Genomic DNA, 18,408 nt, shown 5'->3' on the forward strand with positions numbered 1-18,408 from the left:
AACAGTCTTATGTTGAATCTTCCAACGATAACTAACTTCAATGTGGTTTATCTGCATCAATCATTCAATCAATCCTGAGGGTCTCCATAACAGACGGTGTCTTTCTTTATGCTTAAAGTTTGTGCTTGATAGAAATAAACGATTATCTAAGTATAGTTACAGTAGCTGATCGCCATTATCTGTTCGCTGAGCTGCAAAACTTAAGAGCCTTACAGTTTAGTTTATGCCACCCACTTGGGCATTAAAATCGCCTGATACTGTTGTGGTGTATACTACTTATGTTTGTCGACATAAGTAGTGTGTAACACCAATCCCAAATTGAATGGCTGGCAGCAGAAGGCTAAGAAGATCGGATTGAAGAAAACAGAAAGGGAAATAGAATGGAATTGTGAACTGAAAGAATCAGACAGAAAGTTAAGTACAATTGATGAGTTTCAAATAAAGTATATAATGTATGATTTTGTAATTTGGTATTAAATAATAAACTGGTTGTCCCCACGCGAGTCTCGTTCGCTATACTATTAACAAATCTGAGCGTTTAAATTTTGAGGATTAAAAAACTTCTATGAACTTTAACTTCATCAGAACTCCACTTAGTGGGAGCGTGGGCAGAGGCGATGAAGAAGCAATGGAGTGTATCGCTCTTTCTGAGTACTTACTGCGCCACCTAGTCGGACAGCTCGTGAGTGATTGTCTGTTAGAATCCAGTCCACGAGACCCAGTCCTGCTTTTGAACTTCATACTACACCTACGCCAGCGAAACCACGAGAAGTAGCAGTCGAATCCCTATATCCATGGAGGGTAAATTCGGTCGGCTCTCTATAATGATTAGGTAAGATCAAGTGAATGATGATCATACTTGCATCCTATGTGTATGTCACAGAGAGACAACATACATCGATGGTGCTAGTTTTTAGAGTCCTATCTAAGAAAGCCTACTGTTAGATTTGACAAAAGGTTTAAACCTTGAAGGCCCCACTATGTGGTTTGGAGAGCGATTTCAGGGGGCCAATAACATTTCGTAAACTTAAATCGCCCGGAATGGTGGTGCTTGGGGATAAGATCATGGAAGGGTTGGTAGTGGGGATAGAAGGAATCTTAAGAAGTGACAAAGGGATTTGGATAAGAGGATATCCAGTACTGTTAGAGGTATGAAGGCGGTTGTCACTTCTAGGTTGCCCGCACCGTGGGACGATACTTCTGCTTGAGTGACCTGAAAAGGAAACTGCATCAGTGGTGGGCTTGGTGACCTTGGAGCGTGACCGCAGGGTCCAAGAGATAACTGTTTGAGGCCTGTCTTACACAGACTTTCTATGGGCAGTTTTATGGTGCTAGCTTTAAATTTCAAGAGGTCTTACCTTCGGAAACGAAAATCCATAGGGTAAGGTGAGGTGTGACATTTTTAGGGCCGACATTTTGCAAACAATTTGTCTTGTTGTGAGAAGGCAGCATCGCTGCAAATGCTATTGCCTGAGGGAAACACTTTACTGCCACCACACCCAGTAAAGTTAGCGGTACAACCTAGTCCTCGGATCTTAAGTCCCTGGTTTTAGTTTTACTGTTCTCCAACGGACCTGACTGTCATGATAAGATCCAAAGAAATCTGTTCGAGTCAACATACAAAAATATCCTTTAGTTATCAAAGAAAGGTTAACAAGTTGATTCAATCTTATTAGTTACGTAGTATGAGTGTCTGTAAATCAATCCAAGCTACCATATTTCATACTGACACAGACAAAATACATTAACAAGATGAATGGTATAAAATTGGAATAATAACGATGTAAATGTTACAGGAAAATGAAACTGGCAATTATATTTCAAAAAGAAATGAATGAAAAGTGTGGAATAACATCGCTAAGCTCAATTATTTAATAGAAGATAAAGAATTGAATGACGCAACTAAATAGTTACTGAGATCGATTTCGATCCATATGTTGGGATGACCCTGCATTTTTCTCGCAAGCGACATAACAAGCTCAGGGGTCATCAAGGAGCATTTCAAGCAATCAGCGATTAATTAGAAGTTGTATGAAGTTATGTTACTAAAATAACGAGATCCTGATTGGCTGATTAATATACTGCTACTATGTTTAGCAGTATTCTAGAACTTTCGGTAAAACTCAAGGACTCTTAAGTTACTATAAAACCCCTATATTTTCTGTACATAAATGAACCCTGTAGTAAAGTGCTTCCCTCACACTTTGTGCCTTTTCTCTGGTCTTCAAGTCGGTGTATAGTTCTAGCTCGGGGGTACGGAACTAGCTTAGGGAAGCGAATATAGCGTTCACAATCGGCCAGACGTAACACCATATCATCATTTAACATATTCAACTAGGAAGTATACACTTTCCTATATAGTCTCTATTTGATAATAATTCATTTTGATCGTGTTGTTGATATGACTCAACAATGCAAAGAGAAAGTGGAGACAATGATGGGCAGATGATAAACACATTTCACAGCAAAACTTCATAAACTGGAACTAAACTAGATTCTAACATCTCAAATACATTAGTTAATTTGTCATATTGATTTATTATACACCAAATACAATAGTTCGAACTTGAATAAATTATGTGATTTAGTCGGCTAATAGCTAACTAATTAATCAATAAAATTAGTGTGTTTTACACTAATCTACTAATGTTCTGAGAATAAATAAGTCATAATCAATAAATCCAACTAATTTACTGAATTATATGCTTGCTCCTTTTTTTACTGACATAGAAATTGTCAATATGTTTTCGAATTAGTAGAGGTTTATGTGGTGATATCTACCAAAATATTGAGTGGCTTGCATTCTTTGGTAAGGAGTCCCGTTACAATGGGATTTGGAATTGAACGATTTCCTGTTTCACTGGTATAGATTTGAAAAAATGTAATGATAATAATAAACAACTGGAGACCTGAGACGACAAGATTCAAATTCTATCACAGAGATGTTCTTCTATATATTCATTTGACTGTTAAACAGTTTTATCCCAAACTTTCCACTTCCCAATTTTATGCATTACTTTCTTCAATCGTAATTCCTATGTTTAGTTTTTAACTGTAACGTTGATATTGTTAATTTGATTCTTTTCGGAGTTCACCTCTTTTGTTTCCTTTCTGATCAAGCTGATATAAAGTGTTAAACAGTCTTGATCGAATTCTATCGATCAAGTCCTGAAGGAGGTCAGTTGCGACCCAAACAACTTAGTGACATCTTACTGTGAAACTGAGTGACTTGGGTTCAAAGCGATTTGAGAACATTAGTTCATTGAGGATTGCAGGCACCTTGATGGTGAATGCCGGCTAGTATGAAACATCGACACAAGATTTTCTGTTAGCTAAATCCAACTACCTAACAACGAAATATAGTGCTTTTACAGCTGATCAAGTGAATAAATGACGACAAAAATACTCAGATATAATAATTAATTAAAGCTCTGTGATTCAAAGAGATACTTTTTGACTTTTCAAGTCATAGATATGTACTTTTGAAGGATTTTAAAATAGGATATATACAAAAACATAGTCACTATTTCAGCCAAGTTTAGATACAAAATCACGAAAAACAACAAAGTCAGATGAATTTAGCTGTCTAGTGCATGTCATTTGGACATGGCGTATCTAGTGCCGATCGTTTTGAGGTCACGTTGCACCCATTAAATAAAATACACTAAAGTTAGACATTAACTTCAACCAATCCACGATACTGAGCGACCATTAACACCGTCAGATCCCGGCTAAGTGGTATAGAAGTTAGGTGTTTGCGAGAGACCGAAGGTTCTGGTTTTGAGTCCCGCATATAGGATCGGGTATGAGCACTGCTGAGGAGTACCATACTAACACGAAAAGGCCGCCCAGTGTTTCCTTTTTTTTAAAAAACTGTCTAACATTAACCACTTCCACCACCATGTACCGATAAAATACACTGAATTTGTACTGTACCTATCATACTCAAAAACAGACACAAACCCTGTGTTTAGTTATCAAAACGCAAACCAGGAACAAATTTTATGGTAGAAAAGAAATCACAGTATAACAACTTTTAAAAACTAACTTACACGACGAACCGGAGAATTAAATGGTCGTGACGATGATGATCTAGAAGTCAGGGCTGGATTTGTTTTAGAAGATTCAGAGGAATAACGATGAGTATTCATTTCTAATCGACCAAACGAGTGTTCGGGATTAATAGGAATAGATATGCCTGGGGTTAAAGTGTATTGTGTGCCCTGACAAAATGGGATTCTAAGATTTTGTGTTGTTTTTATGGGGTCACTCATCTGTGGTAGAAATGGTTGGATTAGTGTTTCTTGTGGATGATTAAATGTTAACTGATCGTTTAGAATGGTGTAATTGGGTTTTGAGAGAACAGTAGTTGGTGTCAAATACTGGAAACTGCCAACCAATCCACTTCCGAGAACTGGTTGTATCGCTGTTGAATTTCCATCTTTAACATAAATCGCTGCTTTATCAGTGACTGAAATATTTTCGGGAAGAAAACCAGTTATCTGAGAATTGGGTACATAGGCAGGATATGGTACTGAATGTTCCCAATTTGTAATCATCTGAGTATTGACTGCGGACCCACTGGGGATTGAGGGATGGGACCAAAATGAATTATCAGTACTGCTTATAATAGGCCGTGATGGGAAATCTCCATTGAATATTAATGTAGCTGAAGTGGAATCACTAGATGGCAAATTAACAGTACTAGATACTGCGACCTTTTGATTTGGTGAACATGAGAATACAGAATATATCGACTGAGGAGACTGAGGTATACTTACGTGAAGTTGTGGATGACTCGGAGCAGTTGCAAGCTGTTGTCTAATTGAACAAGATGAAGAAGACTGAGTTCGACTGCAATATGTAGAATGAGAAATGAACGGTAGATTGGGACCGGAAATGTTAGAATTGCAATTTTCACCAATTTTTTGTAGAAGTTCAGGATATTTGATGGGCTTTGTGTCATTTGACAAATGTTTAGGTGATTCCCCAACATTCTTCGAAGGATGTGATGAGCTATGGGGTAAGTCAGATGAATGTGAAGTGAATAACTCTAGAGTATGAACTGTAGGAAAGCATTCAGGAGCACCTGAATATTCCTGATAATCTGATGAGTACTTATTTTTGACGAAAGAGCCAGTCTGTAATTGCTGATTACAAATGTTATCAATTGGACAAACCTGATTATCAATTACAAAGCTACTTTCATGTATACTACTGCGGATTTGTACACTAGACAATGGAGTTAACGGAGAGTAAGAATAAGGTATATGATTAGGTTTTATTGTTGGATGAAGTGCATGATGATCGACAGGAGATTGATGAATAGATGGTCGTGTTATTGAAGGTATATCTGCCTCAACTAATCCCATTGGATAAGAAGTAATGTTAAGTGGGCCAAGATCATCAGGTACTGTATTGGAAGGCAGTGATTGAACATTTTCTAAAACAGTATTTGTTTTATAGTGTGCTTGGAAATTTTCATATTCGTTTGATTCAAGTGAAGGTATAGTTTGTAAATTTGTATCAGATGGTAATGAGATAATAGGTACTAAAGCGTTAGTACTGTTTAACGGGTTGAAATCTGTGAATGAGATTTTTGAAAAAAAAACAGAAAATACAGATTAAAACATTCTAAATACTAAAATCCCTCTCTCTATGTAATTAAATCAATGAATATAATTCTAGTTACTTGTGAATGTCAGAGTTGTCTTTTTTATAAATCCATTTATCCAACTCAATTATGAGGTGCAGGTTTTATGTACTCGGCTTTAAGCAATACTTCATAACCTCACAACTTGGTAAATTACTTGTTACTTGAGATATAGTAAATGAGAACTGACTATTTATCGAGCACATTATTCATCTTTCACTTAAACACAACTCATCTAAAATTCGATTAAGTGTAAGTTTCAGAAAGGTTTGCTGCTCAAGATAATTGAAATAAGGATAAGTAAAAGACTAATGAGGCGTATTCTTTGATGGAATTTTTAGTTGCTCTCAAAAGCAGAACATACTTAACTATTGTTTCTAGTCTTCGAAGGCGAAAAAACCATTCACTAATGAAAGAATAAGTTTTCACTAATAGGTAAATTAGTATAGGGCAACATTCAACATTCAGTATATATATATATATATATATATATATATATATCATTTCTATGAAAACATGAGATTTAGTTAGATAAGACATTATTGATAACTAACCCTTAAGTAACTCCTAAATTTTAATTCATGATTGCCTATGAGTCCTGAGTGCCAGATGATTTTTTTAACTAGCAAAAGCCACTAATTACAAACTTACTGACCAGTTTGTTAACAACTTTTTCTCTATTTTTTCAGTTAACACTGCATCATCATCCTAGTATTAGCTCAGTTAGATAACATCCTATCTTATGCTTATTCCAGGTATGTTTGTAAACAATACCTATTCCGAAGTTGATGTTAATCATACTGGGAATTGATCAAAATCAGTATAATATTAAGTCTAACAAGACTATGTGACACTACTACGACACCAATGATTCATAAAAACAATGCCATTGTGCAATAATTCCTCTTTAAAATGCTTACTTTTATATCAGTCGTGCCAAAGATGATATAAATGGGAAACTGCACTGATTCTTTTTTATTTCGTGACAATTATACTCTACCAGAAAGCTCTTAATTTTAATGAGTTTTGGTCAATTATAGACGAATTTTAGAAGTAAAAATACTGTTTGAAAACGTTTTTAAGGTGAATAGCAGACTGTCCTATGAAATATACGGCAGCTAATAAATAACAGCTATCTTAACCATTTTTATTTATTTTTTCATCGATTCACTGTACTCTATTCATCGTAAATGACCTCCTTACCCTTAACTTCCTATTAAAAAAACTGGGTTTATTAAACTATAAATTTCGGTAGTATGGAATAAAACACCAAAGTGGATTTATAGAGAAGGATAAACGTGTTTCGATTTCATAATAAACTGAAGTAACCGGTAACTTAATATGTACAACAAACTTGTGTGACATAGGTTTATTACTTTACTGACTAATTCACATACTTTGCCCAACACTTTAGACATTACATCAATCTGTTATACTGGTCCGGTTTTCATTTACTAGTAAGCTGTCTTTTATACTTGAATGATGTGTGCTGAGCCATTTTTTTTCCAAATAGCAGATGCAGACTACCTGGTTGGGGTCCGCGTGACTATCGTAACCAATGGTTGGAGACTCTAGGTGACATGGCTCAGAATCGATCACAATGGCGTAGGTGTATACACTCTTTATCTTCCCTTAAACCTTGAGATTAAAATTGCTTCATAACTTTCTTTCTTCCTGTACTATATCCTTATATACAACCTATAATTTATATACTACCACCAACACTAAATTAACTACTATGAATCCGGTGTTCATCTTGTTGTGCTAACGAGGTATGGCAACTTGGACCGATGCATATATGTGCCTGGTCCTACGTTGTAGCTGACTGACTGACTTTCCAAATATACACTCAGTTCCTAACTTACAAGTAAATTTTAGGTATTCAAGAACATTCGGGAGCGGAAAAACCTGTGTTTAATTTAACACTTCTTCAGAGTTTAAATACATGCTTGAAAAAGTAGGAAATCTACAGTCAAGCTACTTTTAAAAGTAGACTGAAAAATAAAAATAAGACTGTTTTGATGAACCGGCTGTTACAGAAGAGCAAAAAGACAACTATCCACAGTAAGAGTTTATTTCACATCCCTGGATTTAGTGTTATACAATGCACCTGGAGATCAAGTTGTCATGACGTCGAATATAGCAAATAACCAACAGGAATGATATTCTATAACTTAAAATTCTTTGTATTAGCTCAAAAGACCGAGGGACTTCAAATTCCATGAAAGGATCCATATCGAGGAGAGTAAGGAATAGATGATGAAAAAGTTGATAGTGGGTGTTGCTTGAGATGAGAACGGATACTTTATTTTCTTACCACTAGAACTTAAGTTACCTTGAAGTACCTCCAAGTAATGAACAGATATATAAACATGAAACCATGCAAAAAAAGTGTAAAGGTCTAGATTACTTTGCTTCATACCAATACAGAAAAAGATTACTTCAGAAATATGACAGAACAACAGATTCACCAAAATTGGATATGGGCATTTTTCTATCCAAAGGAGAAAAGTGTGCCAGATTGCTATTCAGTTTAACCCAAAGATGTAGAATGGTATGCAAGTAGTTTTGAAATAGGAAAAGGTATTTAGACCGGAGCTAATCCATGACAGCGTCGACAGTAAATTTAAACTGTTAACAAAATGTTTGCTTTCTGATTGAGATCAGTTAAGTAATCAAGGATGAATTGTGAACATCATGTGATATGAACTGAAATCACCGAAACCCATTCACTCAACCAGTCAGAAATAACATAGGATATAGCACTAATATGGATCGATCAAAGTAATCATAATTTACATTAACATAGACGGAGTAAATTAACAAGATGAAAAGCGGAGGAGGTAAAGTAATAATACTAATATTATTTTTAAAAAATGAACAGAATAGTTCGAAAAGGTATGAATAGGAAGCATGATATAATAGTTGGATCGAGACATGGGTGGAAAATAAAAGGACACAGCTGTACCACTGCAACTAATTTTGAGCCATGATACGTCGTGTATCTTATGATAGATTGTGGTTAATTTAAGGAACTCAGTAAGACTATATTTCATAACAGAACGTAGATTGGTAGTTACTGATTTCAGTAACTGACTGGATTTCTCGATATGGTTAGACACATTTTGTGATCTATCTCCATGCTACCTACAACAATGCATAGGGGTAGTAGATGGCTCGATATACACACAATATATATCAACTACTTAATTCAGCGAAAATTCACAGCTTCATCAACTAATTTATTTGTCTTTACAGAGCACTCTACGATCAATGCTTCGAAGAAATCTGAGATTGAATATTAGTAATGCCTGTGTAATCCAAGAAAATGAGTCTTCCAGTAGGAAGTCAATCTATGAAACGTTAGATTGTGATACAATGATCAAATACTAAGCCTATCAGCCAGGCCTCGATCGACTGGAGAATGAGTCCAAAATTTATGAAGTTTAATTTTTTTCATTTTTGGGATAAAAACAATAACTTACCAACAGATATATATTCAGTCGTCAAAGCTGACCGATGCTCCAAAGTCTTGTTATCACTTCTCAATTTAGTATCAGCATTGTTGGTGTTACTCTCATTGATTTTATTACTCAGATCATCGAAATTGAAAGAATCGACATCATCACAATTTGAAGACCACAACAATGTCTTTGACGTCACTTCTTCCAAATCTGATAAACTGGCTACATCAATCGCTGGAGCTGAATTACAACTTGACGGTATATAACCCAACTCAATTAGGCCCTCAGCATCGATTAAGCGGCTAATTAGTTCAAAACTAGATATACGATTTTGTTCTTCACCATTATCGTCACAATGAGGATCTCTAGTGATGCCCAGTGGAGAGTTAGGAAAGGATGAATCTAGACGTAACTCTTGATCTGTAAGATAAATACTACTAGGCTCATTCTGGCCATCATTCATATGTACAGTAGTGTGGGAGTTTAGGTAAGAAACTGAATCTTGTTGAACAGGAACATTTTGTAGAGACAGAGACGAGGAATGTTCACCAATCTGCTCAGCTGAACTCACAGACTGTGGTGTAACAATACTCACCGGTATCATATGGTATTTCGTAAGCCTTATATTTCTAGGGTAGCACTCAATATGGTAAGCAAAAAACAGGATTATTTTATAAACATGCTGAATTGATATTACCTAGAGATAAGAATAAGAATTTTGAAAAAATACAAATTTGGCATAATAGAACGAAAAATACCAAGAGTAAAACGTGTGTAAAAAAATCAGCAGGGTGAGATATTCAAATAACTTAAAGTAAGTTGAGATATCGAATGTTTATTGACGTGACAAAATTCTTTCCTTCGGGATTTGTTAACTCGATTATGCGGACGGTATTGCTTTACAGTGCAATGATAAACAAGTTATGCTAATCGTACTGAATCAGTCGGTGATCAGTGTCCGTAAGTATGGCACCTAAACACAAAAAACTTCTGCAAAACTAGCAGAAACCTGAGCATGCGCTTACTCTTTGTGGTAAACCATTAGTAGAAGTCAAAACTTCCGTGGATTTGGATAGTTTTGAGTATTGAAGGGATGACTGATGAGTTCAATCCAAATTGAGTAAAAGTGGGTCAGCCATGCGCACCATAAAACCCGGTATATGTGTACATCCATTCAGGCTGCCAGACCCAGAGTGGATTATAATAATCTGAGTCATTTTCATCACGATAGTGATTTCGGTCTAGCTGTAAAAGGTCGGGTTTACGACGCATCGATCAGAGCAGTTTTGTCCTATGCTTACTAAACCTGGCCTCTCTGAAACGAGGATATTAGACGACTATCGGTGTTACATCATGGTTGTCACCGAAAGATTGCTCACAACCGGCGAGAACATGATATAGTAATGGTGAGGCCTTTCAATGTGTATTTGGTTACAGTGACGATCATTTGATTTATCCTATCATTTTCAAACACCGACGTTCTATGAATGTCATTTTAGCAACTTTAACATTGTACGTTAATTGCCAACGTTGAGACTGGGTGGGAAAAGCTGACAACGATCTTATGACATGGCACTAGTATAAAGGATAGCTGTATAGGACTGGGATCTCGTTTCATCACACCCTCTGGCTAAGGCCCTAAGTATTTTTTTCACTTGGTGGCGTGATACGTTATCATATATAGCTTAGGACAAAACCGCCATTCTGTAGTTCTCTTTAACATATATAATAATGAGAGGAACTTCCTTACGCGAGAGAAGCCTCCCTCAGTTGAATTGTTAACTGAACCGCTTTTCCGATTACATGATACTCGCACTGCTTATCTCTTTTCTCTTCGATCGTATTCCTTTTCCCTCCTTTCGCGATATCATCTCTACTGGTGTGGCGCATTTTAGTCTTGCTACCCGGTTGAGTTTAAATAAGCAGCAAGTAAATAAGATGTGACTAACTTGGCTGTGTCTGCGTTGGTTCTACAAAAAAACTTGTATTTGAGAAGGTAGAATGAAAAAATGCAGATATGTTAACTAATGACGAAACAATCACGTTCTTGAGATTCTTGAGAGTGCGAATACATAAGTAGACTTCATTTTTGAGAAGCTTATCTCGGAGCTTTTTCTCATCCTTATAAACACAAACATACACTAGTCTACAACGAACGAAATACTTAAGGACTTGAAGTTGACTTGAGTTTCACTATCACAAAACAGCATGCTATATATATCAAAACACTGGATCATATCATGTTGACATATTCCTTCACTGAAAGATCTGAAAATAACAGACTGAACTCCTCGAGATTGGCAGGTACAAAGTGATATGCAGCATTTGTACTTTACATCTGACCAGCCCAATATAGAAATGGTATTACTAGTTACATCTTGGATGTATGCTATTGTTTTCAAGTTGATGACCGAGAAATCTCATGGGAACAAAAATTACGAATGTTAGACTGATAACTCTTGCCATTAGTTCAGATGGTCCTGACCAGATTTTATTATTAAAATGGGTGAAGTCTATTATCACATCCGTCCTTGAGCAGTATTTTAGAGGCAGACAACGATATCTCTAACGTCAGTTGGTGCACAGTGGGATTCTGACTTGGACTGTTTGATATTGGTGATTTGAAAAAGTGACAAAGTCACTTAAATACTCTACTAGCCACACATTTTCGCTAACAGAACTTAAGTTCTGTTGTAACTACAATTGTAGTTACATCATTCCTCACGCATTGGGAGGGGGTTGAAAACAAATACTTACGAAAATATTGTAAGTTTCGTAAAAGTACATAAATTCTGTTAGAATGAAAATGTGTGATTGTTTTTAAATTGTATGCGACTTGAAAGTTTGGAAGCATAAATCACAACGTAATAAAAGCCAACTTACGAGTATTGGTATACGATCTACAAAACCATTTCTATGTAGTAACACCCAACTGAAACTCAGAATAGATCCACGTCGTATTAGAAGCAGACTGGTTTCCGAAAACTGGGTTATTCGGCATAAATTAAGACCGAACGACGAACTACACACCAAAACAAAAAGCCCGCTTGCAATGTAAGCTTGGATTCACAACTTGGTGCTATAAAACAAATTTGTAAAATAGTTTCAAATGGTTCGATAATGAATTGGAGAAGTGTTGACCTTCGGAATTTGGCCTCCTCACACTTTTTACATTTATATCTGTAGCATCGTCTGCGGGTATTCAAAGGTTTCGTTTTTTCAAACATTACGCTGTCGGGCAGATGTGGGGACTGTGCTGTTCCCTGAGATATGCCTTTTAGAGATAGAGAAGAATCTCCGGATTTTGATAGATATGGTTCTTTTCTTATTATGCAAGGACCCGGAGAATGAAGTGATGGGTTGAGTGTTTATCCTACTGTTTGAAGAACTGAATGCTTAGTAGAACATAAGAGCATGTGCAGTAAGAAATCTCAATAAGCATCCACTTCAAGTTGAGGGTGAACATCCCAATCCACCTGTTGTAGATGGTCCTGTAAGGCTGACACACTCATTTGTGTAGCCGATTATTCAAACAGCTATTAATGCTCACTGAATCCAGTCTTGCCGAGAAATCAGACTTCATATTTGTTTAGTAAGGACAGAAGGCCTGTGGCTTACGTTATTATTTTTCTAGTATGCTTCTGTGAGTGTCTAGTCTTCTCTTGAATGAATCAATTGGAGGTGCAGACACCACTGCTTCGGGTAACAGGTTCCAAGAGTTGATTACTCGATGTGAAAACCTTTATGGCACAAGTATTTTGTTCGTTCTTGGTTTTTCTACTCGTCCGCTATGTCCTCTGTAATGTCCCGATCTGATGAGAAGAAAAAGAGAGAATATATAAGGTCCAAACTCATTTCTTAGTATTCTGTACACCAAAATCAGATCGCCTCTTAATCTGAGATAGCACAGAGTAAAGTGTTCTAGATTTTCAAGCCGCCCTCTGTATGGTAAATCACAAAGTTCTGTAATTTCACGAGTAGCTGCCCTTTGTACTTTTTCCAAGATATCCGATACACAACCTTAGTTCTCACTAAGGTTTGTGTATACTGTAGTGAACATGATAGTATCTAACTTGGGGAATGTCCGTCTTAAAGCCCAGAAGGTTCACAACGCTTTATCTGCAACCTCTCGGCAATGAGCCGTGGTTTTAATATCATGACTCACTGTCACCCTAAGATCGTTATCAGACTGGGCCACTGGTACAGGCACTTGCCCTATGCTGTACTTATTTATCTTTGTATCCCCAAAGTGCATTTAGACACACTCTTCCAAATTGATAGGCATTGGCCACTCTTTAGACCAGGCGATCACAACACCTCAGTCTGCCTGAAGTGCGCATGCATCTGCGTCTCCCACAATTTCTCGCCAGATTTTTACATTGTCAGCTTATAGTAACATTGGGGGCTCTCTATACTTGGGAGATCATTTACATACAGTCTTAAAAGTAAAGGACTTAGGACAGAACCATGAGGTATTCCACTAAGTACTAGTATCCGGGTAGAGAACTTGGAATTTACTCTTGCTTTCCATCTGTGACCTAACAGGAAATCTACAAGCCATTTTAGTAGATTTCCGATAATGCCTAAATTTTCCAGCTTCAAAAGCAGTGTATTTGTTGGCAACTTATCAAACGCTTTGCTAAAGTCTATTTAGATGACACCCACTGATTTTCCATTATCTAGAACCTTTATCCATTACTCCCTTGCTATAAGGAGTTTTGTTATGCAAGATAAACCATGTTGTTCACTATTGAGTAAGTTGTTAGTTTCTACAAATGTCATAATGGCCTTTTTGACTATTCTTTCGAGTATCCTAACTGTGAGACTGGTGAGGCTGACAAGTCTGTAGTTCGATGGGAGTTGTTTTGGTCCCCTTTTACCTATTGGAGTGACGATTGCATCCTTCCAGTCCGTAGGTAACACACCTTGGGCAAGTGACAAATTGGTTATCGATTACCAAACTTTCCGAATGATATGGAGAAATCTAGTAGAACTGTGGACACTTGCTACTGATATTCTTGGTGTCAAATATTACCATTCTTACCCGAAGAACATCAACCAGAATAAACAATATGAATAGTCTAAACCGTCCAAACCCTACCCTCCGATATGAATGATCTTCATTTAAAAGAATTATGATGCCCCATGGTGAAAGCCGAGGTTCTTCGGAAGTTACGAAGTCGACGTACCTTTTAACAGCCAGAGCAACAATTAATATAGGTACGTGAAATTTTTGGGGAATTTGGGGGAGCGGGAGGACCAGTTAAATGGCAGCTTAAATGAGATGAAACCATTGGACCCAAACCGGACAGAAAAGGTTAGGTAATGAAGGAATGCTGCTGTACTGCGACCAGAAATAAAAAAATGCTCCACACACTCCGGGAGTTGCTCTGATGATTTCCAAGGAATCACGAAATGCACTTATAGCCAGCTTGTAACATGGAACTTGTAAAGACAGTGTATTCCAACTACGGGCCTTGATTAAAGTATTATTCATACCAACCACAAACTTAAGAGAGCCTAACATCATAAAAGGAGGGAGGGTGACGTTACTGACCAGCAAACATGATGGTGGGGAGATAACTTCAATCCACCCGTGTCCTTAGGGCAGAACATGTTAAATTACGGCTTATTGTATCAAGTGGGATGTCAAGAACCAACGGTATTGATGCGAACTTATCTGTGCAAAATACCTCTTGAAATTGTGTTCAAAACGCTGAATTGGTTCCACTTCCTACCGAGTAATCCTATTACAAGCAAACTAGTCAATTCGCTAAAAACGAAGCCTACTCCATAACATATAAAATCTAAAAACAAAAAAGGGTTCCAATATATAAGAACTCTCGTCTAAATTAGAGCGAATAGTTTCACAGTATTTGAGCGCCGAGTTGATCCAAGGCATTAAATAGGAATAATATTCCTATTTAAGGGTTCCAATAGTTTCGAAAGGGAAGGAAGACAGCCGTTTGTACCAGAATACTGTTTTCAGCACTATATTTTATAGTTACACATAATTCCATACTTCTTTCTGAACTACCTTCATTTATACAGTTCCTTATCCACTCATACCTTGTTCACACTTATTTTTCTTGAACACATTAGTACGCTCTTGCTTAACAAGTACTTCAGTAGCAGACAAATAGACTAAATGGTTATACCCTAACTATTCCTCTATGAATATTGTTTGCTCTGCTTTTCGTCCTTCCTTTTTCTTACACCTTATTCAGCCCCCTGGAGATACCCCACCGAAAACATATGGCACGGGTGACTTCGTCCCACACCGTTATTAAAGCCTCAGATATTCCGGAGGGATATAAGGTCGAAGCTTCTAAATTGAATGGAACTTGCCATTATACATCAACTTCCTTGGCTATAAGGAGGCATTTAACAGTGTAGGCAGGATGACATTACGGAAACTACTTCAACACCATGGAGTACCCGAGAAGATAGTCAATACCACACGAAATTCATATGACGGATTAAACCGCAAAGTGGTGCATGGAGGACAGCTGACAGATGTATTGCAAGTGAGTAGCTGAGTCAGAGAAATGTTTACTCTCCCCTTTTCTCTTTATTCGTGTGGTTAACTGGATTATGAATACCTCAATATTATAGGAGAAGCATGGAATACAATGGACAGTTGAAAATCAACTAGACAATCCAGACTTCAAAGCTTTTCTATACCATTACTTACTTACTTACTTACGCCTGTTACTCCCAATGGAGCATAGGCCGCCGACCAGCTTTCTCCAACCCACTCTGTCCTGGGCCTTCTTTTCTAGTTCTTTCCAGTTCTTGTTCATTCTTCTCATGTCTGTCTCTATTTCTCGGCGTAATGTGTTCTTTGGTCTTCCTCTTCTCCTTCGACCTTCAGGATTCCATGTGAGGGCTTGTCTTGTGACACAATTGGGTGATTTCCTCAAAGTGTGCCCAATCCACTTCCAGCGCTTCTTCCTGATTTCTTCCTCCGCTGGAATCTGGTTTGTTGTCTCCCACAGTAACTTGTTGCTGATAGTGTCTGGCCATCGGATCCGAAGTATCTTGCGTAGACAGCTGTTAATAAACACTTGTATCTTCTGGATAATGGCTTTCATAGTTCTCCACGTCTCTGCCCCATACAGAAGAACTGTCTTGACATTTGTATTGAAAATTCTAACCTTGGTGTTGGTTGACAATTGTTTTGAGCTCCAGATGTTTTTCAGCTGTAGGTATGCTGCTCTTGCTTTGCCGATCCGCGCCCTCACATCTGCATCTGATCCACTGTGTTCATCAATGATGCTGCCCAGATATGTAAAGATTTCCACATCCTCCAAAGCTTCTCCGTCAAGTGTAATTGGATTGGTGCATATTGTATTGTATCGGAGAGTCTTGCTTTTCCCTTTGTTTATATTGAGACCTACTGCTGCTGAGGCTGCTGCTACACTGGTCGTTTTCTCCTGCATTTGTTGTTGCGTTTGTGATAGAAGAGCCAGATCATCCGCGAAGTCTAAATCGTCAAGCTGCATCCTGCCTGTCCACTGTATCCCGTGCATTCCTCCAGATGTTGACGTCTTCATAATCCAGTCGATCACCAGGAGAAAGAGAAAGGGTGAGAGTAGGCAACCTTGCCTAACACCGGTCTTTACCTCAAACGAGTCAGTGAGTTGTCCTCCGTGGACGATTTGGCAGTTTAGTCCATCATAGGAGTTCCGTATGATGTTGACTATCTTCTCAGGCACGCCGTAGTGTCGAAGAAGCTTCCATAGTGTCGTCCTGTCCACGCTATCAAATGCCTTCTCGTAGTCGATGAAGTTGATGTACAGTGATGAATTCCATTCCATTGATTGTTTCTATACCATACACACGAACAAATGCTGGTCAAGGCGAAAGGTATATACAGCTGATGGAACCGATTCACTAAGAATGTCAAAATCGCATTCAAGGATGATAATGAGTCACGTTCTGAGTCAAAAATTACCAAAATACATCAGCAAAGTGATCGATAAAAATAGCTTTACGCTTAGGATCGAGCAAAGGTTTGTGTTTATATGAGACACATATATGAATGGATTTTTGTAAACAATTGCACACATTCACTTAAAAACACATAAGGAAGAGTTTATAGTATATCTGTAGTGTTATTGGTCTCTAACCATACGATCTTTGAAACTGGGCATATAATTACTGAGGAGATTTACACTCAACATGTAACGCTAAAAGAAGGTCAAGATTGGCAGGCGCGGGAGGAATTGATCAGTATGGCACGGCTCGACCATACAGGAGTGGTCACCCCATGTAACCGCTTGTTTCTGTATTGAATATATTACTCCCTACCAAGCCCGAAATGTGTCCTTCAGAAGTGTTAGCCGTTGTATTGCTGATTTCCAGTGTAGTACGAATCAATGAAGACTATGATGTGACTACTCGGTATAAAAATTATTGGTTTTGAAGTCTTCCTATTCGATTATAATAATAATCTCTAAAACTGTGTCACAAGGGTATGCATGCACGACGTTTGCCTTCACATTATATCATGCTACGATAGTATTATATTATGTTCTTTTACTGTAGAGTTTGTTTGTATTCGTCCACACAGTACTACTAATGTGTTTCAGTTGTCTGTCTTCGAGGAGCTATGGTTCTGCAATTTTCGTCTGGCTTGCGTGTCAGGGTGCATTTACATGAGTCTACCTTATTGTTTGCATATCCAAACGCCGAATTGCTGCCGGCACATCGTTAATTTAAAAATAGTTACACAGGCTACTATAAGATCCAAACCTAAATTCCAATAGGTTTGGTTGCTGAATAACTGGCAAGTAAAAGTAGACACACGCGCACACTCCAATCAAAATCAGAACAACATGATTGGGGTAATAACGTTTCTAAAATTCATTATATATACAAATATACAAATTTACCTAAACAAATATTACCACACAGTTATTCACCCAACAATCGATCCCAAAATAATCGATCGAACACACCAAAAATTAAGTGTTATTCTATCCTTTCTGGATAGACCAATTAAAAATTCCGTTTGATAGGTTGCTCTATAACACGAAGTGTTTCAATTTCTGGGAAAGTGCTCCAATTTACAACCAAAATGCACGATCCCCAGTCAAATCAATCAGCACAATCAAAGAGCGGACACTCAATATGGCAGCCGCCAGAATAATAACAATTAAAACAAATTAGATATTGTTCAAGAAGAAATATAGAAACCTAATGAAAGCAACAGAAAAAACTGAGAAAACTATTATGAAATGAAATACACACAATCAAAAATGGCACCAAAAATACTAACAATAATGT

The 18,408-nt window shown here is 37.4% G+C and overlaps 1 protein-coding gene across 2 annotated transcripts in view; it reads right to left on the reverse strand.

Moving 5' to 3' along the window:
* Smp_073470.1 (retinoid-x-receptor (RXR)) overlaps positions 1–12,171 on the reverse strand; it is a gene marked incomplete at both ends in the record, with an annotated part of 35,332 nt that extends 23,161 nt beyond the window's left edge. The window contains 3 exons of one of the 2 annotated variants that reach the window (XM_018790178.1): positions 4,782–5,584; positions 9,139–9,814; positions 12,001–12,171. In XM_018790178.1, the coding sequence (XP_018655548.1) occupies positions 4,782–5,584; positions 9,139–9,721 (1,386 nt within the window). Of the gene's footprint in view, positions 1–4,781; positions 5,585–9,138; positions 9,815–12,000 lie in introns of those variants that run through there. The other variant, XM_018790179.1, reaches the window with a different exon arrangement.
* Positions 12,172–18,408: the final 6,237 nt, after the last annotated feature.

This window comes from Schistosoma mansoni, chromosome W (genome assembly GCF_000237925.1).
Source record: "Schistosoma mansoni strain Puerto Rico chromosome W, complete genome".
Classification (NCBI taxonomy): domain Eukaryota; kingdom Metazoa; phylum Platyhelminthes; class Trematoda; order Strigeidida; family Schistosomatidae; genus Schistosoma; species Schistosoma mansoni.